The sequence below is a fragment of the Periophthalmus magnuspinnatus genome, chromosome 1 (genome assembly GCF_009829125.3).
Source record: "Periophthalmus magnuspinnatus isolate fPerMag1 chromosome 1, fPerMag1.2.pri, whole genome shotgun sequence".
In the NCBI taxonomy this organism is placed as follows: domain Eukaryota; kingdom Metazoa; phylum Chordata; class Actinopteri; order Gobiiformes; family Gobiidae; genus Periophthalmus; species Periophthalmus magnuspinnatus.
Genome location: NC_047126.1, coordinates 12,144,019 through 12,169,448, shown reverse-complemented (window position 1 = coordinate 12,169,448; position 25,430 = coordinate 12,144,019). Strand labels below are relative to the sequence as shown.

The 25,430-nt window shown below is 38.8% G+C and overlaps 3 protein-coding genes across 4 annotated transcripts; 1 reads left to right on the top strand and 2 right to left on the bottom strand.

Moving 5' to 3' along the window:
* The first annotated feature begins 38 nt into the window (after positions 1-38).
* tmc5 (transmembrane channel like 5) lies at positions 39-10,512 on the top strand. Of its 2 annotated transcripts, XM_033974078.2 has the most exons (21): positions 39-436; positions 832-891; positions 1,301-1,509; positions 2,480-2,557; positions 3,557-3,664; positions 4,035-4,137; positions 4,443-4,524; positions 4,872-5,132; positions 5,211-5,353; positions 5,435-5,579; positions 5,840-5,992; positions 6,439-6,605; positions 6,674-6,749; positions 6,970-7,067; positions 7,148-7,243; positions 7,327-7,402; positions 8,575-8,708; positions 8,788-8,961; positions 9,075-9,153; positions 9,228-9,311; positions 9,387-10,512. In XM_033974078.2, exons 1-21 carry the CDS (start codon positions 417-419, stop codon positions 9,906-9,908), a joined length of 2,868 nt encoding a protein of 955 aa, XP_033829969.1. In that variant the 5' UTR covers positions 39-416; the 3' UTR covers positions 9,909-10,512. The 2 variants fall into 2 exon arrangements, with proteins under 2 accessions (XP_033829969.1, XP_033829977.1); XM_033974086.2 differs by lacking the exon at positions 39-436 and having other exon boundaries at positions 653-891; positions 9,387-10,338.
* A 211-nt stretch (positions 10,513-10,723) lies between these two features.
* On the bottom strand, positions 10,724-15,129 carry gsg1l (gsg1-like). Its single transcript, XM_033970497.2, has 5 exons — positions 14,221-15,129; positions 12,609-12,656; positions 12,097-12,249; positions 11,902-12,013; positions 10,724-11,023 (listed from the first exon to the last, which is right to left on the bottom strand). Exons 1-5 carry the CDS (start codon positions 14,507-14,509, stop codon positions 10,732-10,734), a joined length of 894 nt encoding a protein of 297 aa, XP_033826388.1. The 5' UTR covers positions 14,510-15,129; the 3' UTR covers positions 10,724-10,731.
* A 2,811-nt stretch (positions 15,130-17,940) lies between these two features.
* On the bottom strand, positions 17,941-25,156 carry sec23b (SEC23 homolog B, coat complex II component). The gene is made up of 19 exons (XM_033966163.2): positions 25,016-25,156; positions 23,553-23,780; positions 23,303-23,360; positions 23,115-23,201; positions 22,723-22,959; positions 22,483-22,565; positions 22,038-22,182; positions 21,192-21,350; positions 20,959-21,074; positions 20,756-20,879; positions 20,595-20,675; positions 20,397-20,486; positions 20,198-20,304; positions 19,806-19,959; positions 19,641-19,718; positions 19,370-19,531; positions 19,170-19,256; positions 18,867-19,088; positions 17,941-18,491 (listed from the first exon to the last, which is right to left on the bottom strand). Exons 2-19 carry the CDS (start codon positions 23,771-23,773, stop codon positions 18,402-18,404), a joined length of 2,301 nt encoding a protein of 766 aa, XP_033822054.1. The 5' UTR covers positions 23,774-23,780; positions 25,016-25,156; the 3' UTR covers positions 17,941-18,401.
* Between the last annotated feature and the right edge of the window lie 274 nt (positions 25,157-25,430).

Genomic DNA, 25,430 nt, shown 5'->3' with positions numbered 1-25,430 from the left:
TGGATGAACTCCTGACAATCTCCTCTTTGGCCGAGAGGGGGCGCTGTTTCTGTCCCGCTACTTCCCAAAAAATGAGCCATAAACATGAGAAGCCATAAACACGAGGGGGTTTGAAGTGATTTTACGAAACCAGTGTGCCTGTGGAAGGTGTGTAAACAATATTTCCATCCTAACATTGTATGTGTCGCATGTAAGTATCACTAACTAGACTACAAGCCTAATTCTGAACAAAAAACAAACCAAACAAAAGTGAGAGAAGGCCTGAGTGTAAAGTCTGTGTAAGTTGAACGTGTCTGTGATTCTTTTTGACTTGCTGGTTTATTTATTCCTTGTTTGATAGTTGTACTAATGTCATAAATCTGTTTGTGAATGCTTCTGTGTTTGGCCTGTCTGGAATCCTCCTGAGAACAAGCCCCATGTCCTTATTGCTCAGCAGGTAAGGACTTTTAACACAAGTAGAACACACTTTGGATCATTTTCAGTCCCTCACCCCTTTAATTCTTTCTGTTTCCTCATACTATGTTGGTCTATGTTTCCTGGACCTGGTAGAAACCTAAGCCTCAGTATAAATTAATGATTAACTACCAAAGATGAGGCTTCTGTATTAAATTACAGAGCCTCTGCCTCACAACGGAGCTGTCACTCTGGCGAAAAGACTTAACATGTGATGTTACTTCATTTATGTGGAGACTTCCAACAGAACTCAACTGGGTCTTTATACCAGTCAAATTATTTTGGGGGATTAGCATCATATTAAAAGGGTCTGGAAAGAACCAATTAAAGGTTTACATAAGCAACAAATAATTTTTCTGCGCTTATGTCAACTTTTAGCAACGGGGGAGTTTTCAACCCTGCTTACCATGACAGCGAAACACTGGAAATTGACAAAAGGTAGGTACTTGTCATTTGAATGTGTTATTGTTGTCTGTCAGTGTTGTTTCATACATTTTCTAAGATGCTTTTCAAATAGAAGTAATATTGTAATGGGAAAAACTTATTCGCAATTGTCATCTCCATGTATCAAAATGCACTGGTGTGAAGATATGGCTTATTTAATGTTAATGTCCTATTTTTTTTTTTTTTTAATGACCTTTTATGGTCACCTTTCAGTATCTGTATTACGGCCATGCTCTCTTCCTTGTAAAGGTTCCAATTTCCAGAAGTAATGTGATAACTGCAGTCGGCCAATATCTTTAAACATTATGAAAGTCAGTTTGTTACAGTTTAATTCAAACTGGAAACATAACAAGCCTTTATATTTTATCAACATTTCTGACTTTTACATGCATTATTGTCTTAGATCCCCGAGCAGAAGTCGTCACACCAATCCCTATGCTGGAGACTGGAGTGGGGTCAGACCAGATGTTTATCCACCCACTGAATTGTCCCGGGACACGGCGAGGGCCCAGTGGGGAGGGCGTCATGAGCAAAGCTGGGATGGGGGGACAGGTATCCCCATGGACCTTTTGTCAACTCACCCAGTGAACCCAGCATGGCGTCCAGAACATGGTAAGCAAATAATCTACTGTTTTACACCACATGGCATCACAGTATTTGCCTTTTTTATTACCACAGATGAAAGTAAACACACAAAATGTGATCCAAACTAGGGGTGAGTTATACAGCCAGCAGCGAGGCACACAGGTGCAACTTCATTAAACAAAACCCTTTCACTTTTTTCTTCCCCTGCATAGTGTAGTTGTGGTTGGCTCTGTCTATGGCCAACATTATCTAACATTATAACACACATAACACATTATATACATAAGCATGTAATTCCCTAACATTATACATTTATGCTTGGATCAGGTTAGTTATCAATAGGTCTGTATGACTATATCTAAACCCAACCAAAGTAAATACATAAAAAGACTAAATCAGATGTATATCATATTAAAACAAGATAGATGGATAGATAAATACTTTATAAATACACAAAAGGGGAAATTCAGGAACCTTAGCTCTACCACTAACCAAGACTAAAGGAGCTAACCAGGACTAAAACATGATTAAACCACAACATGATGTGCTATGCAAATAAAGTGAAATATACATTTTATTAGAATATTATCAGGTCTAAACCAGAACTAAAGAAGTGTTAACCAAGCTAAACTAGAACAAGAAGCAGAATTATCAAAGCAAAATAAAATCACATTGACAGCACAGTTATTTTTAGTATATTATTAATATTTTGTCATTTATTGTCAAATGAATGTCTAGTCTTGTTACTAGTTTTATAATCAATTAGTATCTGTATATTGATTCCTTTGACAACCCTAAAAGTTCATAAACCAAAAATAAACTTTATTTATTATTAACTCTAATTACAGAAGAACCATGTAAACCCCTTATGTACATGCACCCCAGTTTGAGACCCGCCAGTCTACTCATCCAGTTATTCTGGTTCAGCTCCACACTTCTATGTTGCTTAGTGACTTTTCTGTTGATAATTATTAACTGCAGCGTTTTGTTTTGTTAGATCACAGTTCATTTCAGATCATGACTGAGGCTCACTATGAACAGTCACTGTCCATCCACATGGCGTCTCTTCCCTCAGGTAGGTCACACCTGTCAGTAGAGCGATCAAAATGCTTGGGTAATTTAGGAAATGCTTGACAGGGATTATCATGCTCCTGTTAATGTTATGAAATATTCTTCAGTGCTATTTTAATAGTAATATTTTCTCTAGCATTATATGGGCATATCGCTTTGAAATATTGTTACACTATCTTTATTATCAGGCATGCTCAAATAAATATGTCACTTGACTTTTGTAATCGACTGTATTCAATTATTAAGCTAAAGTGAGATATCAAATGTAGTACAAGGAAGTAAAAACTTGTGAGTAGACAGAAACCCCTTTTTAGCTAATCATGAAGCGAATTCAGTCAGAGTTTAATTAGGTAATAAGAAAGATATAAATTAAGTTGTGTCTATGTCCATCCATTAACTGTTAATATTACTCAGTTAATGGATAATGGTGATTATTCAAATCACAATAAAATATAAAGAACTAAAAAATTATAATTGTGAGAAGTTTAGAGGAAAAAGTAAAAGATTTTAGCCCTAACTATAAAGTGCTTTTATATTTGTTTTTGTCACATACATTTTACATTAGCATTCAGAAATTTCATTCATAGACTGTATAAAGAAGTATATACAACCTATATAGACAGTATATACAGTTACATATATACTGTATGTGGTTTGATTTCATAAAGTTGGTCACATATTGGAGGAATTGTGCTCTGTTGAGTGTACAAGGATGACAGGCTTTCAATGTTGTTTGGTCAAAATTGGTTAAATCATTACGTTTATTCTCACAATAATCGCAACACTAAAATTAGACATTGTAGTTGCACTTAGTAAAAAAAACAAAAAAAAAACATCTTTTTCCCAGTTTTTCCATGCAAAAACAGAAAGTGCTATCACTGTGATGGTTTAAATATTAGGTGCATGTTGTGTGGAGTGTGTTTTAAGTATAGCTTTTAGGATGGAGCACAAAACAAGATCACTGGATTGTGGGCAGATAAACACAGACTTTTGTGTTGTCTAGGTAACATGACAATGAGATGGAGAGGACTTACAATGAGGAGGATGTTTCAAAATGGAGACCCAAATCTTCAGATTGCAGAGAACAACATCATGACCCAAGTGGAGAATGGTGAGTTATTTATTTAAGGCTATGCTCATTTTAGGAATACAAATACTTATCTTTATTCTTACTATTCAAATGTATATATGTTCGACCAAAGACCAAATAGGAATACCACTCCTTAAAATAAGCTTGTCAAAAGCTCAAAATGAAGAGCAAAAAGTATAATATTGGGCTTTGTATCTCAGTAGAAAGCTCATTTACATTGGAAACAGATATTTTGTTGAGCGCAGATATAGGCACTATATTTTAAATCAAAACAGCAGTTTCTGAGATCTAAGAAATTTAAGTACTTTTTATATACACTGAACATTATTTATTTTGTATTATATTTATTTTTCCTGTCAATAACAAGCTTTCTTTCTGTTTTGTGAAACAGAACAAATGAACTTGGTCCGAGAACTTGTTGCTATGTCCACCCGAGACCGGGTCCGGGCCATTCAAGATCTGCCAATGAGTTTTCAAGAGAAGAAACATATCAGGTGGGTCTTGAAACACACAGGTAATAAATCTCCTTGTCATTGTTACAACTTGACAGTAAGTTAAACATTAATCTTTGCAAAAGACCAAAGGGTTGACATTTTTAAGTGAATCTCTTGGTTTTGCAACGTAAGGAAGAGTTGTGAAATGTGTGAGTTGAGTTTGTTGACCAATATAAATGAAATAATTAAAAGTCCAAAGGTTTTCCTAAAGAACATTGCATCGTTTTATGACCTGAACAATATTAATGGGAGTTTGATGACTGATAGATTGTATTAATTTATTGTAATGTTTGTTTTGCTCATAGGAACCAAGTGCTTTCATTGATATCGTCTAAAAAATCTCGCCAGTTCACTTGTTTGGGAGACTGTTCAGAGCAATTTTCCAGAGTAAGTTTGAAGGAGTTTTAAATATCTATATTTTGCAGCAAAGGCTCAAATGTTACAAAACTTCACCCACCTTACCTTTGCATGAATGTGGTGTATGAGGAAATGAGATGACTGATAGTCGGAGAGGCTGCACAGATTGGCAGCCAGGTTTCCATCCTATATTAATCTCAAAGCAAAACTTTTTATGTCTGTATGTATCTCAGAATGAAAGTGAATTGAATATAAAATAAATCATTTTTGTTGTGAAGTTAGCATTTTTTATCAGATGAATTGGAATGCCCTGAACACTCCTGGATAAAGACAATGACAACAAAGTCTTACAATTATTATCTTTTATATTTCCTTAGTCTTTTCGCAAATGTGGTTCGAATGTGAGGTCTGCGAGGCAAACTTTGGAGCTGTGGCAGGGCACCATGAAGGAGATTGGTGGAAAGTTTGGCACCAGTGTCTTGTCCTACTTCATCTTTCTGAAATGGCTCTTTATGTTCAACGTTTTCTCCTTTCTGGTCAACTTTGGGTTCATCACCATCCCCCAGCTGGTGTACGATTCATCACCAAACATACCAGCCAACACAAGCTTCAGGGGACTAGAGCTCCTCACTGGAGCAGTAAGCATGTTTACTTTACACTTTGACATTTCATAAGTTATTAAGGTGATTTACATTACACATCCTTTTTTTTTCAAGGGATACTTTAACTACACAGTCATGTACTATGGCAGCTACAGTAATGAGACCCTCATTGGTGCCATGGACTATAAAATGCAGCTGGGATATTTCTTCACCATCGCTGTCTACATGTTGCTCTGTGGCATTGCACTTATCTTCAGGTTAGTCCTCTGAATTATGAACTCTCTCCCCGCATTAGCGTACATCTGAATATACTTGTAACCCCATCATTTCTCCTCCAGCATGGCAAACTCTTTCAGGAAAAATTATGTTCTGGCCGATTCAACATCAAGTGGTGCCTGGCAACTTCTGTGCAGCTGGGACTTCAGTATCACCAACGAGAGAGCAGTGAGGCAGCGGAAAAACAATCTACGTATACAACTCAAGGTAGTTATTCTCATTTTTGAATAAATATTTGTGCAAAATTTTGTGATGGTTCAGTCTGTAAGCATTTGCCCTTCAGAGGGTAGCCAGTTCAAACATCACCCACAGCAATTATGGACGTATTCTCCATAGAAAGGGAGTTATTTGCCAGAAAATCTGCCAAATCATCATGCTACTAGTTTTCTGTTGTTATTCCTCATGACTAATTATATGGAGCTATAGCTTTAAATATTAGTACAGTACTCATTATTGTCTGTCTATAGGAGTCACTGTCAGAGAAGGCCCAGCATGAACAGCTGACATCCTCTGAAAAACTTAAACATTTTGGGATTTATCTGGGATCTTGGCTCCTGTCCACAAGTCTGACGGTTGGCTGTGGGGCAAGCATCTTCTTCCTCTGTCAATATGAGATAAAGGTACAACAAATAAGATGATATTTTTCTCATTGTTTCTAAAAAAAAATAAAAATGTTTGTGTGTATATGTATATGTATATGTATATGTGTATATGTATGTATATATATATATATATATATATATATATACACACACATACATATACATATTAGGTGTGTGTGTGTCTCACAATTATTTAAATTGTGACAAATAAATTGAAGTGATGAAAAAGGAAGGCAAAATGAAAAAACAAGAGGTTTTAAGATAATGATGTGCTGTATTATATTTTGTCTTTGAATGAAACCGCTGTTTCCTCCAGACTGTAGTAGACATTTATGATAAGACTTTATGGTGTGATAATGCATTCCTTGTGTTGCTCAATAGTTGCTACCAGTAAGTTATCAAAACCTCCTTGGTTGTTCTTCCTTATTGCTAACTTTTGCCCTACCCCTGTGTTATCTTTACAGCACATGTTAGACACTGGGAGGTGGTCTCTGCTTCAGGAGGCAGAAACACTTCTGGTGCCGTTTGTGGTGTCTCTTATGAACATGGTGATCCCCTTGTTTTACTCATTGTTTAACAAGTTTGAGCATTACTCCAGTCAGCGCAGGCAGATCTATGCCCTCGTGCTCAGGTTTGAACACAAAATCATGAATGAAATAAAAAGGTGTTGGTAGCTAAACTATTTTTCCCGCTGTGCAGAAATGTGCTATTCCGAATGTGCATACTGGGAGTCTTATGTTACTACTGGATGAATGTGGTGGCAGTACAATTTTTGGTATGTTACACAATAATGTTTTATTTAAAATGAGAAGTAGTTGAAATTGCAACACAGTAAACAAATGATATTCTATTATGATTATTGTATAGCTTGCAGTTAACAAAACCAAAATATATTTAACATTTGATTCAATTATGTGGATGTGTATGTGTGAGCCTATATAATCATCTATACAGATATACTGATACAAATAATTGTATATGTAATATTTTAACAGTGTTGGGAGTCTGTGGTGGGACAGGCTTTGTATCGATTAGTCATTGTTGACTTTATTTTCCTGATGTTGGGATCCTTCTTCGGAGAGTTCCTCAGCAAGTCAGTGAGATAGTTTGACCAATTGTTACATTTATTTTATTTTGATATAGAGTATAAAGTTGTTGTTTTTTTTCCTACAGTGTGGTTGGGACCCGGTTACTTCCTCGTCTGGGAGTTCCAGAGTTTGATGTAGCCCGAAATGTCTTGGAAATAATCTATGCACAAACTCTGGCATGGTGAGAAACACAATATTTATAATAATCAAGTGATTAATCATTTGTCATAATTATGTTTTTGTGTTTATGCATTTTCTCTACAGGATTGGCATCTACTTCTCCCCTCTGCTGCCAGCTATCCAGATCCTCAAGTTTTTCATCTTGTTCTATATAAAGAAGGTAAAAAGTAGGGTTGCAAGTTATGTAACAATCAATTTAATTGCATAGATAAAGTTCAGAGACAAGTTGCATAGACTGTAGTTATTCAAGTAACATAAATTTCTCTACAAACAACAAAATATCCAAGAAAAATGTACTAGTCCTGTCGTTTGAGAGGGATCTCACTACAGACCTCCACCCAGAGGACCCGCACATGACTCCATTCACACATCTCTAAAAGTAAACAAACAGTGGCCATTCCAAAAGACCACCAAAGTCAACTGTTACGTTGCCGCTGTTTTTAATGTAATGTTACAAAAGTTGACATTGTTACACTAAAGACAAGCCCAAACTCTTTGGGCCCCCATAACAGATCAATACATGACATGTGTTGATCTGTGTTATGTTTGTGAGAACATGTTTTATTATTATTTCATTTATCTATGGAATTAATTTCTTGGAAAACTTTTAGAAATGTATTAGGGATTTTTTTTTTGTGCATATGTGAAAAAATATGAGCTTTATCACCTTTAAACATTTTCACATTTAAAAGTGAACTAAGGCAACAACTTATAACAGTGTAATTAAACTGATTATGAAGAGTAAACGCATGCGTTTAGGGACATGTGGATGGAGGTTCATGGTAGAGGTCTGCAGGGGACGGTCCTCTGGGTGGAGGTCTGCAGCCAGATTTCTTGGGTTGTTGGGACTTCTAAAAACATATTCTGAAATGCATGGGATTTTTTATTAGTTAAGCAGTGCATACAAAAACAAAAATGCAAGTATAATTGTTGTCAGTAAAACTGGAATCTGATATTTTCCAGAGCTTATTTGGAGCTTGGTGATGGTAAACTGAACTCCCATAGTGACACACATCCATAGCCAGACACAATGCACTTAATGCCCTGGCTGTGTAGGGCTCATGTTACCCTATTTGTGCAGTTGGTCAATGATTAATTCAAACCTATTAGGAATGGTGAAAGCTTCCTCTATACTGTGGTATGGAAAATGCAGACCAGTGTGATCAATGCAAGGATGGATGTTTGGCTGCTTTGTAATGTTTATTGAGTCAAGACAAGTTAATTACATTGAGATGATTAATAATACAGTACACAAATACCTTAACAATGCCATTCAAAATTGTGACAGCTGTTAAATAGCTAAATTAATCTTGTGTGATATGATTCTTTTAGGTTAGCCTGATGCACAACTGTCAGCCTCCACGTCGGACAGGCAGAGCAGCTCAAATGAAAACCATTTTTACAGCTTTGTTATTCTTCCCTTTCTTTTTGGGAGCTTTGTCGATTGTAGGGTACACAACTTGGAGGTAAGAACAACTCACATAAAAATCATCTGATCCTCTCTTTATACAATTTGTGAACTGTTTTTCCTCCTCTGTGCCATAGCCTGACCCCGTCTGAACACTGTGGTCCATTCCGGGGGCTCAACAGCACCTTCAGTGTGGTGGAGGTATGGATTAAAGAAGTGGAGGCCATCCCGGGCTCTAAGTGGGTGGTCTTCATATACCAAAAGGTCATCAGGAGCGAAATCTTTTACTTCCTCATCACTATTATCATTCTGTAAGTACATTTCACCAACATAAAACGAGACTATTTATTTTTATTTAATTGTTTGTTTCAATTTCATTTTGTGAGAAGTTTAAAATTGCTATAAATGCCCTTTTCCATTTCAGAATTATTGTTTACATTTTCTGGCAAGTGAGTCAAGGCCGCAAGCAACTCATTGTTCTTTTACGACGACAGATTGTCAATGTAAGTGTGTTAATAGAGATCCACATTTGTACATATTTTATTCTTGATTCCAACATGTACTATTTCTTTTTAAGGAAGGAAAAGACAAATCATTTTTGCTAGAAAAGTTGCAGAACCTCCAGAAATCTCAGCCAAACAAAAGACCCAAACAGAAGAAGGTAAGTTGTTTTCTCCTTCCTGGACTGACTGCTCTTAATCTTAACATACATTTATCCCCTTTATTTCTTCCTTAGAGCAAAACCAAGCCTCACCAAGAAGACTTTTCATCAAATGGCTCCTCTAACTCCAATGCAATGGTCCAGGTCTTGCTCGCCCGTCAGCGCGCAGAGGAGGAAGATGAGAGGGAGCGGGCCAGAGGACTTCCAGTTCCCTTAGAGTCGACTAACTTAACCCAGGCTGTAAACCACAGGCGGCAACAGTCCTCCTCCAGTGCTTTAGCTATAGCAATGCAAGCCAGACAGAGAGCTGAAAGTCAGACTAGAGAGGAGTACTATACCAGGGCAGGGTTTACTGAGAACCATGTTAACTATAGGCACACTGCAGAGGAGCAGGAGGAGAACAGTCCAACCTCCGTCAATAGTGTCATGATGCAGGTGATTCAGGCCAGACAGCGGGCAGATGAGGAAGAGGAGGAAGAGCTGAAGAGGATGCAGTGGGTCCCCGCAGCACCACAAAACTCTGCACCATCCAGTGCTTTGATCCAGGCCATGCTGGCACGGCAACAGGCACAGAATGAGTATGATGATGGGTACTGAGATAAAGATGATGAAGGGATAATATCTTAGATTTGATTTTCTATATACATCACTTGAATGTAAATATGGTTATTGTGCAGACAAGAGAGTGCAGGTCCACCTCTTTATGCACTTTTATGTATGGTATATTATTATGTAAATATTTAAATTAAATTATATGATAAACTTGTAGCCAAATAAACTCATCTGAGTTTATATTCTTGCCTATTGCAAATGTAACACTGCCCCCTGGTGGTTTGTTTACATTACTATATTACATAACTTTTTCAACTGAAATTTTATTAAATGAACACAATTTATTCAGTTATTTCAGAAGAAATGTGTGTGTGTGTGTGTGTGTGTGTCTTATAAATGACTTGAGACAAATTTAAATGGGGACATAAAAGGTGAAAGTTTTTCATACTCCACACATTCACTGCACATTCACTCCATAACTTTATACATTTACAATGAGTCAACAACTTATACTTCGTAAGTATAAGTAGGCACGTATTTAGCAGTTATGATATATCATTTAGATTGCATGTCCTGTTGATGTTTTCTTAAGGCTAGATGCACCTCAGAAATATGTTAATTTGAATAAATAAAATATATATTTTTTATCTATTCACTTTTTCATTCCTTTAAAATGGGTTCACCAACTCCACCAGTATCAACAGCAGTCTGTCCAGTGCTTTGTTGAATAAGGCAGGATTCACCCAAACCACAAAAATACAGAGTGAGACCCCATCACACCTCATCCAAGACCCATAGTTGCTGGAATAGTCTCATGCCAGCAACATGCCACAAAAATGAATATATCCAGCAGCTGTGCTAAAATAGTTCAGCACTGTTCCTCCCCTAAAGACGCCCGGTCACTCAGGTCCGGGGAGTCAGCAGGTATGGGGGTCCTTCTGCCGCTCTTGATGCTGTGACTTGGGTACACCTCCACAGATTTGGAGATGGAGTGCACTGAATGTTCTCTGAAATAGCCAAATGCCTCGCGGGCGTCCTGCTGACGAAGGCTCTGCTCAAACGTCTTGCGCTTGTGTCTGAACTCGATGACTGTTTTTGTGTAGGAGTTGAGCGTAGTGACTGACGCTCCCATGCAGCAGGTGAAGGACGCCCAGGCCATACTGCAACAGAAAAAAAAAAAACATATTTCAAGCCTTGAGATTCAAGCATACCAGAATAATAATAATAATGTAACTAATGGTGATAAGATACTTCTGAAGCCACAACTGCCCTGGGGCAGACTGACTATTAACTGATGGATTGGGGCTAGGACTTTGAGACCAACCTGAGTGTCTGCTGCCTCCACATGATCATGTTTATTGCATGCGATATGACCAGTGAGAGATTTGAGCACACAGGACAATTCAAATGTATTTGTTGAGTGTAATTAATACAAAAAGTTACTGAAAGTGCTTTACAAAACAAGGAACATTCTCTAGATGTCTTCTCTGGAGTTGGAGCAGCTCTAAATTTAATTACTTACGGGGTGTTTCCCGTCTGCTGTAGATATCAAAAGTAATCCAATCAAAACTAATAACTATGAAAGCATTCTAGGCTCCATATTACTGTGGTCATAATGCTCTGTTTGGATCTCAGCATTTTGACATTGTTTGCAGAGATTAGTATCAGTCTCTCAGAGCTTCGTCGCACATCCACTTCATCTTGTCATGTTTCACACGCGGGAATCACAAAAGGTCAAGAATTGTTAGCCCTGAACACTCAATTTGCAGCATTGTGAGCATATTGTAAAATAAATGAAATATTATCCCCTTATGCAATTCCAATCATACTCCATATTGGAGCTTTAGACACCAAAGCCTAATCCGGCCATAACATGAGAGCTTTGCCTCTTTTTCATTAGCGTCAGTGATGCTGGAAGAGGTGAGAGTGGAGATGACCCACTATTTTGGAAAAACTAGAAAACCAAGGATAGAATTAGCTTAATTAAACAGCACAGTTCCTTCAGTACAGGGTCAAATATGACTACACCGATTCATACCAGAAGGACCAGCCGTAGTCCCAGTTGTAGGGTCTCCAATCAGGTGGGCCCAGGCTCACAGTCACCTGGAATACTTGTGTGTACATCACATGAGCCACCATGCCCAGAAGACCTGCAAACACACACAGTCAGACTGAACTGTGAGGATTGCCATAGAGTGATATCTACTTTTATCTTGTCAGAATGACGTCATACCTGAGAGCACAGTGAAGACGGCAGCAAAAGCGTTGAGTTTGAGTCCGTCGATGATGTTGTTGGAGTGGACCAGCTCCAGACACATGAGGCTAAAGCCCACCACCAGCAACACAATGTACAACATCTCTGAGACCAGGGAGAGCCACAACATCCCTGCACAAAACACAGGCCTGTTAGCAAAGCCTCTTCTGCATGCTTCTTCAGAGCACCATTTTAGGGATGCAACTAATTATCTTTTTAGCAGTCGACTCAATGACTTGGCGATTCTTTTTTAATAAGTTGACTAGTCGAACAATTCTATATACTATTATACACATTTTACCCAGATAAGAAAAGATAAGAAAAGTATTTTGGCATTTGTTTTAGAGTCCTTCTAGACCAAATAACAATATAGTCATCCAATGATATTTGGATGAGTCGTTGCAGTCGTACTAAATTTAAGAACTAGCCCAACAGACATGCTGTTGCATGCACATTTTAGTATTTTCACAACATTCTGACCACACACTTACCTTTTTCTGAGGCAGGGGCCAAATCAATGAAGCTTCGGCATCTCTCACCTGGCAAAAATATACCAAAAATATATTCATTTTGGTTGGTATTTAGAGAAAACAATGCTAAATATAGAAACTTTGAAAAAACCTTAAGTATTTGGTCAGGGTTATGTTAGAGCACTACTTGTTTTGGGGCTGGACAGATGTGACCACAGCAGTGACATAAGTGAAAGTCTGAGCGCTTCCATCCAAATCTAATCTCCTAATTCATCCAGGTGTTGCTCCGGATTAGATCATGGCCAAAAAAATGTGCGGTCAGAAGTTTAGGAGTGGATTAAGTCGATGTTAAATTTTGGGCATATGTTAAGCAGTAATGCAGCTTTTGGGGAGGATCCGGTGAGAGCAGATGGTGTGCTGGCACTGACACTCAACAGCTGTCTGTTGTCCTGGAGAATTACAGGTATTTACATGGAATTACAATGACATGTGTACTATCAGAATATTTGACTTTGAATGACAGCGTGCAGTGGCTCTAACTTGTGTCCACTGCACTGAGAGCAGATGAAGAGCTCTTGACACTGTGTATTCATTCAGATGGCATGTTTTATCTGCTGAGCCGAGCGTGTGGCTGGATTTGTTGTAAGTGGAACATTAATCAGGTAGAAGGGTGGCAACAGCTGTTTTGAGGAAAAACTCATCAAGGGCCGTGTTACATAATCCTTATTAAGTCAAGCTGTCTCACTCGCCCTCCACAGACACTTGATGAGAGAGCAAACGACGTGGGAGCAAAGGCCCAAATAATCCAAGTTTAGCAGCTCATATGTTTTACTACAGTTCACCACAATGCAAAGCATCTCTCTTTATTCTGTGATGTGGTCCTATTAGGGTCTGTGATATTACACTGAGATGCAGCTGACACCTTTGACCTGCACTGACCCTGAGGTTCATTCACATTCATTTAGCCAACTGTCTTTCAACTTCAAAGTTTGAAATCCTCTGCTCAGCACCACAATAAAACTCTATATGAGCACGCACTTCTCTGCTGTCACCTGCAATACATTCAGTGTGAATCCTATATGCATGATCTTACCAGTCTTCAGCCACGCATAAATAACCACTACACTGGGTTTAGCAGCGCTCCAGACTGACACAGAGGTAGATATGATTAGATCCCTGCTTTACACTGCAAGACTTTTATTTATTAATGTTTTTGTTATTGCAAAATCAATTTCATATTTTATTTTGGTAAATTTGTTGTATCTGCCATTATAAATAATAATCCCAAATAAAGGTCATATAGCAGAATGGCAGCCATGTCATAGTGTGCTATAAGTCAGCTGTGGTTCAGAGTGTGATGGAGAAATGTTCATTATTATTTAAAGGCAATGTGCAATACACAGAACATATGAACTGCCTCCTTTCCCCCCAAACTGGCCTATATCATGATATTTTTTTCTTTAATTTAATTTGATTTAATTTATGTTTTCTCTTTATGATGCAATGAAAAATAACAGATGTTTCACCTTCCCAATCTCTGCGTGTTCACTATAAGGCTGATGTCTGCCCCACATTACATTTGGAAGTGTTTGCTGCAGACACACTCCACATAGTCTAAACTTTGACCTCTTACTTTCATCGTGGATGTTCTCCTCGCAGGAGAACCAGATGCCGGTGTGGAACTGGCGGAACAGAAAACGGTCGTCCCCGGTCTCCCAGCTGTACACCACTTTGTTGGGGTCGGTCTCGTTCACTCCGTAGTCAATGCACTGGTGCGTCCGGAGTTTGCTGCACTTTGGTTTGGGGACCCTCTGCGTCCCCACGCACCAGTACGTCGTGATGAACGCTGTGATGGAGAAAAACAATGCGAAGAAGTTGAGTCCGACCGACAGAAGGGTCCTGCATCTGCGCGTGGTCTTCATGGTCCGAGCTTCAGGGGTGCATGTTGGGAACAGGTGCGCGTTACTTCCGGCATATGTGGTCCCATTTGGCAATTTACTGGAAATTTAGAAAAATAGATAAGACTTCCTCCTTGCTCCGTTCTGTGCCAAATGCCACAATCGCATGGTCTCCCTCCACACGCGCTGCCTCACGCGCGCCGCCAGCCTATAGGAAGTCACGTAGCGACGGATTTGACGCGCGCGGCTTACATCAAGAGTCGGATGGATTTTCTTCTTTCTCTGTGTGTGTGCCTGTAGTGAGCGCTCCTCCAGTGCAGTAGTAAAGGAATGTCAACAGAAGTAGGAGCGATTATAAAGCCACGTCAATGCGGAACATTAGCACTGAGATGAGATGAAGAACTACAATCTAATAAGTAGAACAGCTCCAGTGTTTCAGTGTAGGACGCTGAACTTTGTGGGACCCTGTGCAGAATTTTAAATGACAATAGAGTGAAATAGTTTTGATGATCTAGAGACATTGTGTAAAGAAATCGGCCTAAATAATTTGCCTAATAACAGACGTGTTTTACAGGTCTACTCTGTCTGTATGTAAGTGTCAACTGGAAAATGTGCAATATAATTCAGATCAAATATAAACTTCAGCTCAGATGAGGGGGCCCAAACATGTGTCTTTGAGATGGTTAGTGTTTACTGAAATTTGAGTACCCTAATGAGATACTTGAACTCCTCCATAATGCGTGTTAGTATTCTGACAATCCGCCCTCATCTTGAACTAGGCTGAAGAAGTTCATTCTCATTCCTGTTCTTTTGAATAAAAAGGGCCCCCACAGTTGAACATCTGTTCTTATAAAGTCACAGCGGGGGCCTTGACCTTACACCGCACAGAGGTTAGCACATGTTACTGATATAAACTATTGCTCCTTACATTCTGTGGGATAAGCTGCTGAAAGCGCCACCTATGGGTGCTCTGAAGGTGAACTGAGGTCAAGGGCTACATCCTCAGTAATCATGCAGGATTATAAACTCTTCTGTGTGGTTTACAGAAGCACAAATTAACAAAGTCATGATTTTGATTAACCTTGATGTTAGTGGGTGTTTTCCAAAAGAAGCGGCTCTGGAAAACAACCGAGACCTGTGACGAATGTCTGCCCCCATCTTACCCCTTGGGCTTTGGCGAGAGTCACTTAGATTGTTATTTTAAATAGGGAACATATTGATCAGCACGCCTGGCTCTGTGCTGGGCAGCGGTGCTTATGACGTCTGTGCAGATGGTGAGATGTTGTTTCTGAGTTTACTCATATAAGGACCAGATAATCCCCTCTGTCCCATGGATGCACTGGAAGTTCCCTGGTCCAGCCTGGGTGTTGAAAGATCCAACACAAAGGGAAAGTAACCACTAAATAGATGCACTTTTAAAAATCACATTTTGCTGTTATTGTTGCAGCCATGACTAAACTAGGCTGAAGAGAAATGAAACAGCACTTACAATATGCATTATAATCATTATAATTTACTTTCACAAAATGACTTTCTTCTTGCTTCTTCAGCACTTCAGATGGGTTTTCAGAAAGAACAACTGGATTATGACCCTGGCCTTGTATTATCTCTGGTATATTAGAAAATATGACCAAAAGAGGATTTTATTCTTTTATTGGTCAACTGTAAAAACAGCATATTATAGGCCTCTTTAATCCTGCTTCATAATCTTCACATGCTTCAAGATTTAGCTTCCTGACAGACTTTCACAAATAGACCAAGTATATCCAGACAAAATGAAGAGTGTTGCACTATGAAAGCATCATGTGTTTAATCAAAATGCAGAGCACAGAACACTAGGGACAGATCCAGAGAGGAGACTGTAACTTTATGGCTAGTTGTAAGATTTTTTTCTACATTTTGGTCCACATTGGCCTCTACTAACAACTTAAAATGATTTAAAGGAATTATGAGAATACAATAGGTGATCACTGTTATATAAACACTATAGCATATGTGTTTATATAACATATTTGTGACAAAAGCCAGAATAGATTTCTACTGCCTTTGTGCTGCATTCCCTGGATTTGTTAGGATTTGATGAGAAATAATAAGACAACACATTTCTTTACAGCTTTGGCTAAGCCTGAATGACATGGGCGTGAATCATGAATGAGAGCTCTGACGTACGAGAGGGGACAACATTTACGTTTGCTCGTGTCTCTGCATCTGGGACAAGTCAAAGAGAAATACTTTTGTCATAGTTTTGCTGTAATATACAACATCTAAACAACAGCTGCTCCCTTCAAAGAAATCATCACAGGATGCAACAAGTCATGATTTCATTGACTTAACAGTGGTATTCTAGAGTAGAGAAGAAGGATAGTAGCCCACTACCAACACTTCTGTTGGATGTGACCAGGGAAGTTTTTTAATCTTGCTATTATTATTATTATTATTATTATTATTATGTTTATTATGATTATTATTATTATTATTAAGCCCAAATAAGTGTTGATTTCATTGACAACTCACACACACATGGTTTCACTATAGTCACTACTTGCCTAAGCTTAACCTAAACCCTAACCTTAATTTCTTTTAACCCATAACTTAAATTATCTTGTTGATATAATAATAAAGGATTTATGTCTTGGAGACATGTGTTTTGTCCTCATAAGGGTGGTAGGTTACCATGGTGTGACTACGTAAAGATTTGAGTCCCCAGAATGTGACACATACCTGCCCACACTTGTGCACACACAATATCAAAATTGGGACAAAACTCTGAACTTACTCTGGACTACACCAGGACTAAACCAGGACCATAACAGAACCAAATTAAGTCAGTATGTTAGGACTAAAATGGGCTCAAACTTTGACCAAAGAGTAACCACACCTTAAGAGTACATTTGACGGACACTTGCATATGTCGGTGGCACCTCCTCTTAAAGTTGCTAAGAGAATGTTCCTCTAAACAGATAGTCCCCCAGGATTAGTCCTCATAATCCTAGTTCACTGATCCTCGAAATCCTACTGTCTGGGTGCTCTGAGATCAGCTTACAGCCACAGTCCATGGTGTGTGAGGGGCTTTGCGGTTGGGATTGCATTCCCAAAGGCTTTATGTTCAGTAGAAACGGATGAGAAAAAGACAATTGTTGAGTGTCATTTCCAATCTGCAGAAATGACCCATCACCTCATATAATGATGGTAAGCCCCTCTCCTCACTTTGCTTAGCGTAGGTAGAATACAAAATTACAATCAACAGTGTAGTAAAATGTACAGCTGTTGAGAAGCACCAAGTCATGTTAAAAGTGTGTGTTAAAATAGCATCAATTATGGAACTCCTGACACGCAAAACACTAAATAATGTAATGTACATTATCATAAATCATGGAATATTTACATTACACCATATAAATAACACCAACACTGTCTATAGACTTTTGTGACTATATAACAAGTAAATACTGTGCTTTAGATGTATCATTTAATTTATGAGAAAGTTCAAGATATATTTTACATAGGCAAAGCAGACACATTTCCTTTACAGTAGCTTTAACTACACACTGCAACAATAATTTTAGGACAAACAAACAAACAAAATAATAAAATTAAATTGATATCATGTCAGATTTGTTATCTCATTACATAATTATTGCTCAGGACAGTTTCATTTTGACAAAACAGAGCTATATTTTATATTAGGTCCAAGTAATTAAAATGCTGTTAAAATTACTTGCTCTCCCTAATTGATACAGGAATGTGCAGTTTTCCTTTATTATTTTGACATAAAAATGTTATAAAACAAAACAGTAAAATCAAGCACTTCCAGGCCTCTCTGGGGGTGAGTCCTTCACAGAATCAGGGAAATGTTATGGATCTAAACATCACAACAGGAATATTCTTCTTCCTCACTGCTGTGTGTAGGGGAATCTTAAGCCGAGCTCGACACGGCCAGTTTCTTCAAGTGGTCCATGAACACCTGCAGACTCACGTCGTCAGTGAGGATGGGTGCTCCAGTCTCCTGCAGAAAGACCAAGGCATTCAAGTCTCTCTAAAAGGCATTTGCTCATGACATAATCAGTTCATTGACCAGACATGTTTATTGTGGGCACTCGCTTATGTAAGAATCCGCGGTCTCGATAATCTCAGCTCTGAATGAACAGATGCAGATGCATTTGTATGTGGCAGGTTATGGCTCAGCTCCCTTAGGTTGGGAAATAAAAGATTAATGCTATTTTCAGCTTCAACATCACATTTTTAGAACCAATGCTAATCCAGGACTTGCATTTGTTTATAGGTCAAAACTAAAGTCTCCATAATTAGGCCATTCTTTTATGAGAAGTATAGTATTGTGTCTGCCCCATTCCTTGACAGTATAGTGTTTGGAGTACTATACCTGTCCCCAGGCGTAGAGGTTATTGTGGGTCTGGGAGGGATTGACTTTGGAGAGCAGGAAGCGCGCCTGTGAGCCTCCGTGTTCTGTGTCGATGTAGCGGGGCATTGGGAACCGTGTCTGTAGAATCTCTTGAGCGTCATCCAGAGGAGCCTGAAGCAGCTGCTTGAAGTTCTCGTACTCTGCCATTTCCTGGTAGCCAGCTTTTCTCCACTGTGCAATAGTCTGAAAAAGGCACATCTTATTACAGTGTTCAGAAATGAGTTTAAGATAAACAAAGATCATGACATCAGTGGTGCATCTCACCTCTCCATGGTAGATCACCAACTGGAAAAAGGTGTCCATGAGCAGGATTCTGTCTGGGAGGATACTGCTGCTGTCGAGGAGTACAGGCTGCGACAAACACATACAAATCACATTAAAACACAAAGCATTTCAGAGGTGCAGCCCATGTGTCTAATATTATAAATGGCTGTTTGTGAGGTGTTTTGGAATGTGGTGCTGACCTCTGGAGGGCCATAGAAGGAGTACGAGTAGAGAATTGGCTGGATCATGATGAGTGACTGGGTCAGGTCCTGTCTGACAAAGTGGTGTCTGTAATAGGACGACTCATCGGGACTGTTGTTAAAGACCTGCAGGAAGGGCGACCGTCGCAAGTGGAACATGAACTGCAAATGACAAACATTGTTACTTTTTGACTTATGCAGGACTACAAATTAAATGGTATCTTAAATTGAGCACTGGCTAAATATATTCACCAGTAGGTGGCAGGATTACCTGTGGATAGAGGGACAGTGACTCAGAGAGCCGGAAGGAGGTTGGATCTTCTTTGTTGAACTGGCCAAATTTCTGACACTGCAACAGTATGTGAGTTTAAACATTGAGCAAAACAAGCTAATTTACTTGAGAGAGCTGCACACAGTTACTGAGGAAAGTTCTCACCAGACGGATGAGCTGTCTGTCGAGCCAGCGCAGGACGTCTGGGCCCTCCTCAGACTCTGCTCTGAACACACCCAGTCGGGCCATGAGCACGGCAGCCGCCTCCTGGTCAAAGGAAGACTCGATGTGTTGAATCTGGGACTGTGCATCGGCCCAGCTGCAAAACAGAGACAGGGAGGTACAGGTGAGTGAAGGGTGTGGAGGAGTGACGCACAAACATAGGCAAATCAGCTGCAGGAATGTAAACATCCTGGTCTGTAGAGTTAAAATTAGTTTGGGTTGGACACCAGCTCAGAGTAATTACTTTATTGATTGCGCAACTGTAGTGGGTATTTATTTTCCATTGCACAATAGTTTAAGTAATCTTTTTACCACAAGATTCAAGTAGTACTTACTTTCTGGCAATGGTAGTGACACGTATCCTCCTCTGTGTGTTGGAATGCTGATATTGAGTAACAAACTGGATCGCTCCACGTCCCCCCTGAGGGATAGGTGCATTGTGCTAAACAAACAAGAGATCAAAAAGCACGTTAACACTCAAAAATTCTTTGTAAAAAAAACATTGTAGTCTACACTGTTTTAAGTTTCATGTACCTGATTTACTACTTCAAAATAAAGCCCCAAAGTGGTGGAGGGGTTAAGGCTGCACACTTTCCATTGGGTTGTGCCTCCAATGCCCATTTCCTAGACACACAGAAATACTGTAAATAATGCTGAACGACAACATCTCTCATATTACACATTAAAAGAAAAGTGTGGATTGAATTATCTCCATCAGCAGCAGTGACTCACATTCTCCGAGACACAAGAGCCTTTGGCCTGGAGGGAAACACAAGGTCCAATCGCCCCACAAACCTTCAGCTCCCTGGAGGTCTGAAAAATAGGTTGGTGTCAAGTGTTAGCTGCTTATGGTAACACAAAATAATGTATTTTTCCTGTTAATTCTATCTTACCTTGACTTCCAGAACACCCCCAAAAGCCATACGGAAATCTCCATTGAAGTCCTTACTGAAAACTCTCTGGAAAGTTTGTTTGAAAAGTGACGTGTTGAAAGAGTCTCCCATCACAATGTGGCCCCTAATCACAGAACACATTATTATTATAAACAGAAATATTATAAATGCACTACATTATAAAAAAGTGACTGATGACATACCCTGTAAGATTAGACAGGCATTTCATCTCCAACAACCCAGTTTGGTCGAGGGCACATGCGTAGATATCAATACTGTGGCCATTTACAGCTGAACGATTGGCCAAGGCTTCGTAGTACTGTGTGATTCAGGAAGACAAATACAGAACTTTATTGGAGCTCATAAATAACACATTAATGGTGGTCTTATTGTGTTAATAATTTGATATAATTGACATTTAACAGATCATTTTTACCTTAGTTGCTTTTTTCAGATGTCTAGCATTGTCCTTCTGGATGTCGTGCCATGAGCGGATCGGGGTTTTCAGTTCATCTCCCACCACCATGCCAGGGCCTTGGGTTGGCGGCCCTCCAATAAACAGCATCACACGAGCTCCTGTGTTGGGAAACGTACCCTGTAGGACACATCAGGAGGTGGAGTTAGAGCAAGTAACACGTGGGTTTTACTGTAATATAACAACAGTTTAATTTTAATCCTCCTTGTTTTGTCTGGTTTCAAATACTGAATAGCAGTGTTGGGTTACTGAATTCTGAGCACTAATTGACCTACGTCTCATGTTTGACGGTTTACAAGAAATCAAAGGTGTATATCAAATCTTGCTTCATTCACAATAAGTTCAGCTGCCTTTTTTAGATAAGAGTGTAGGCAACAAAACAGATTTCTGGAAGTCTTCAACACTTCAAGCACAAAAATGGTCAAGTAGAAAAGTGCTCTGGGTAACAAAGTATCATACTGACTTCAAACTTGTACTGTGATGTGTATTATCTGAATATCCAGTTAAAATCAATATGGACACTCTGGCAGAGCAAAGTTTACAAACTCTAATCAGCCCTGACATTCTAACTGTTAAAGTACAGAGAAGCAGTGCATGATCTGTTCACTTATCAGTTATATAACCAGTCAGTGATAATATTTGTGCAAGAAAACAGAAGGTAAAGCCAAGTGCTGACAACAAGACAACTTAAGAGTACTATTTACTGTTATGCATTTGTTATTAGCCCTGTTAATTTATTGAAAATGCAATTGACTGATAAGTAGATAAATTGATAAAATTGACCAAATTGACCAAAACTGTGGTTACCTCAAGCAAACCAACAGCCACAGACAGGGCAACCCCCGTGGAGCGCAGTGGCCGTTTGCCCTGAGGAACTGGCCAAGGGTCTCTCTGCAGTTCACCCAGAAGGTCAGTCAGGTTCATATCCACACGATGTACTGGTTGCAAGAACCTATGCACAAACAAAACAAAACCTTTGGTTAAGCCACAAAATTAAGACTACAGGATATGAGATTTTTTCATATTCAGTTACTAGGTGGGATGATATTACTGATATTTTAATATAGAAACAATAATTAAAAACAAAAATTATTACAAGTTAAGGCTAAATTAGGACTGAACTGAGAAGGACTCAAAATGAAACGTCTGAAATATTGTGAGTAAAAGATTTTCCTTTTATGCTCAACTGCATAAAAAACACATTGTTTTGAAAGCTAGATAAAACTAAAATTGAAATCTGTTGTGTCCATACCTGCAAGCAGAAGCAGGGTCCTGAGGAGCCATAGGACGCCCCTGCTGTCCTTGGACAGCTGGCTTACTTAAACCCAGCATCTCCTGTAAAGAATGACAAATACTTCAAATTAAACACAAATATATATTTTGTGTCACTGCTAAATGCTCAAATCTGAGATAAATACAGTGTGTATGAATGTCTAATAATTGGTTAGACTTTAAAAACCTATTCAGGATAATCTGAAAAGCTGCCACCAACCTGAATCTGTTTGGAGTTGAGGTCCTTGGTGCCTCTGAAAACATAACTTTTAGCAATGCCCTCACAGCTGAGCTCATGAACCTGGACCATGCGACCAAACGTGATGAGGCCCACCAGTGCATTGGGTGGTAAGAGGCTGAGGGACATCTGAAGAGACTCTTTGAGAGCTTGGAGATCCTCTTCTTCCAAACATGTGTCCACTACGTACAGGAAAATTAAAGGAGATGGGGGCCCACGCTGAAACAAAATGTAAAACATTTATAACATTGATAAGCTGATATAAAATTAACATATACATTTGGACAAACAGAATCTTCCATATTCACCTTTGTACAGAACATTTCCAGAACACACAATCAACAAAAGCTCAGAGTGCAGACATGTATATTTACCTGTACTATGTACTCAATGGTAGAGAACTGTGGCATGAGTTCAGCCGGCTGGTTCACCTCTGAAATGCCGGCATAAGATGGTGGAAACTGCAGACAGAAAGCTCAAAATTAACAATTTCTTCCTCTCATCCTCTATAAGTGAAACATGTCCAAATTATATACACATAGATATTAAATACAAAACTTACAGGGTTTCTTTGAAAACAGAAATTGCAGGCCCATATTTTTGCTCTGAAGTCAACTTGACTGTACAATGAAAAAAATAAAATAAGGTATAATTAAGCACTGCATTGTAACAAACCCATTTGTAATTTCATATAATGTTTCTTACTAATTCTACTCTACTTACGTCCTAGTTTATGATATGTAAGTACATGGAAGAAATACAATATTCAATAATTGTATAATACAATAAAAAAAATATATATATTTACTTACCATAATGGATTAAGCACGGCCTTGCAGTTTGCCCGGCTGCAGAGCACTGGTTCATACTGGACAGGGGGTAGGTCTGGTCTTTCTTTGAGGGGAGTGAAGAGGCAGGAGACGGGAACCACGAGCCGAGTGGCTTCAAGGCGACTGGATGGCCACAGGTTCCAGCTGAATCTCACTCCATCCCTGTCCTCGTTCTGTTGGATAAACTCCTGGTAGGTTGTCATAATGAAGCTGAGGAAACAAAGAGCCAAAATCCAACAGTGAAGTAGCTTGTCTTCAGAAAGGACAAATCTTGCCTCTTCCCTCCACTTCTCTCTGTCTGTTTGCTCTAGTGGCTTCTGTAGGCTGTTCTTTGTACAAGTGCCTTTTTGTCTCTCATTCTTAAAATGTACGTAGATTCCCTGAGTATGACGCACAGGTGCGTCGGTGGAAACCTGATCAGCGTGTTTTGATGAGGTGTACATAAAAATACAATGCTTAAAATAGCAATTAACTTAACTACACTTTTGTGAGTTACCATGTTAACTGGGTACTCTGGAAATATGTGTTGTGATTCCTAGCAACACAGTAGCAATTTAGAAATAATTATTAGTATTAAAATACTTTGACTTCAGCTATCCAGAATAGTTATTTGGCAAGCTACCATAATGCCAGTTATGTAGTAGTGACTTTTTAACTACGTCATTACTACATAACATAATGCCAGTTATGTAGTAGTGACTTTTTAACTACGTCATTACTACATAACATAATGCCAGTTATGTAGTAGTGACTTTTTAACTACTTAACTATTGCCAGAATAAAACATAAATAAATTAAAAAAAAATAATAATAATAAATAGATAAATGTTAAAGACAAATACAGACAGACAAAATCTGTCACACATCACTAAGTGGTATATGACAGATACTGGTATATGACAGATGTAGTAACATCAAATCAGATGGATAATAAATTAGAATGGGTTTAACAGTACTTTTTTATCATGTAACTATCACACTGAATGAAATCAAGGGTCAAGTAGATAATCTACAAATGCTAGACCTCTCATGACAGCTTGGCAACCACAGAAGGTTGTGGTGATTTTTTTTAACTTATGTTCAGCCAACAAAATGAGAAAAAACATATAGTTTTAGTTCCTCGCAACTCCAACCCTAATCATTTGGTGAAAATATTGTAATACACTGACCCATACTACTGTCATTATAAGTATACTACGGCCTCGTTGACATCAGATTAAACAAACTACACGAGTCGGATCTAACCGGTTGATTGGTATTTCAAAATTAAGGGTTTGTCTCGTTTCTCTATGTTTATTTCAGATGATCTGTGTTAAAATATTAATGAAAGCTAAAGCCCTAGCCGGTTAGCTAACGGAATGTAGCATTAACACATTTCCTCTCCTTTCATTAGAGAAGGCGATAAAGACAAACATCCACTCCTCATGTATAAAGCGAAAGCTTACCTATGGATATTTCCACTCAAAGATCGTGTTCTGCCCCAGAGATCAGAGCATTTGAGGGTACGGTGGACACAGGAGGACCGACACAGAGACGGAGCAGGGATCGCCTAGCCGGCTTCACTTTACTAGAGTGACGTGTTACTCTACACTGCGCCCTTCCTCATTGGTTGTTTTTGCCATGACGTCAAAGCGTTGATGCGGGCATGGGCGTAAAAGACAAGTGCAAGATTACTATGGTTGCTATGCATTATATAATGAGAAAACAAAATATAACAAAATGAGAGGGTTGGACCGTATGGGTTGGCCAGCCAAAAGAGATTATTGCGAGTCTACTGGGAAAAATGCTTAGAAGATGAAATGTTGAATTGCTCATACATTTTGATTAGTTTCACAAAATAAAAAAAAATAAAAAGAAAGA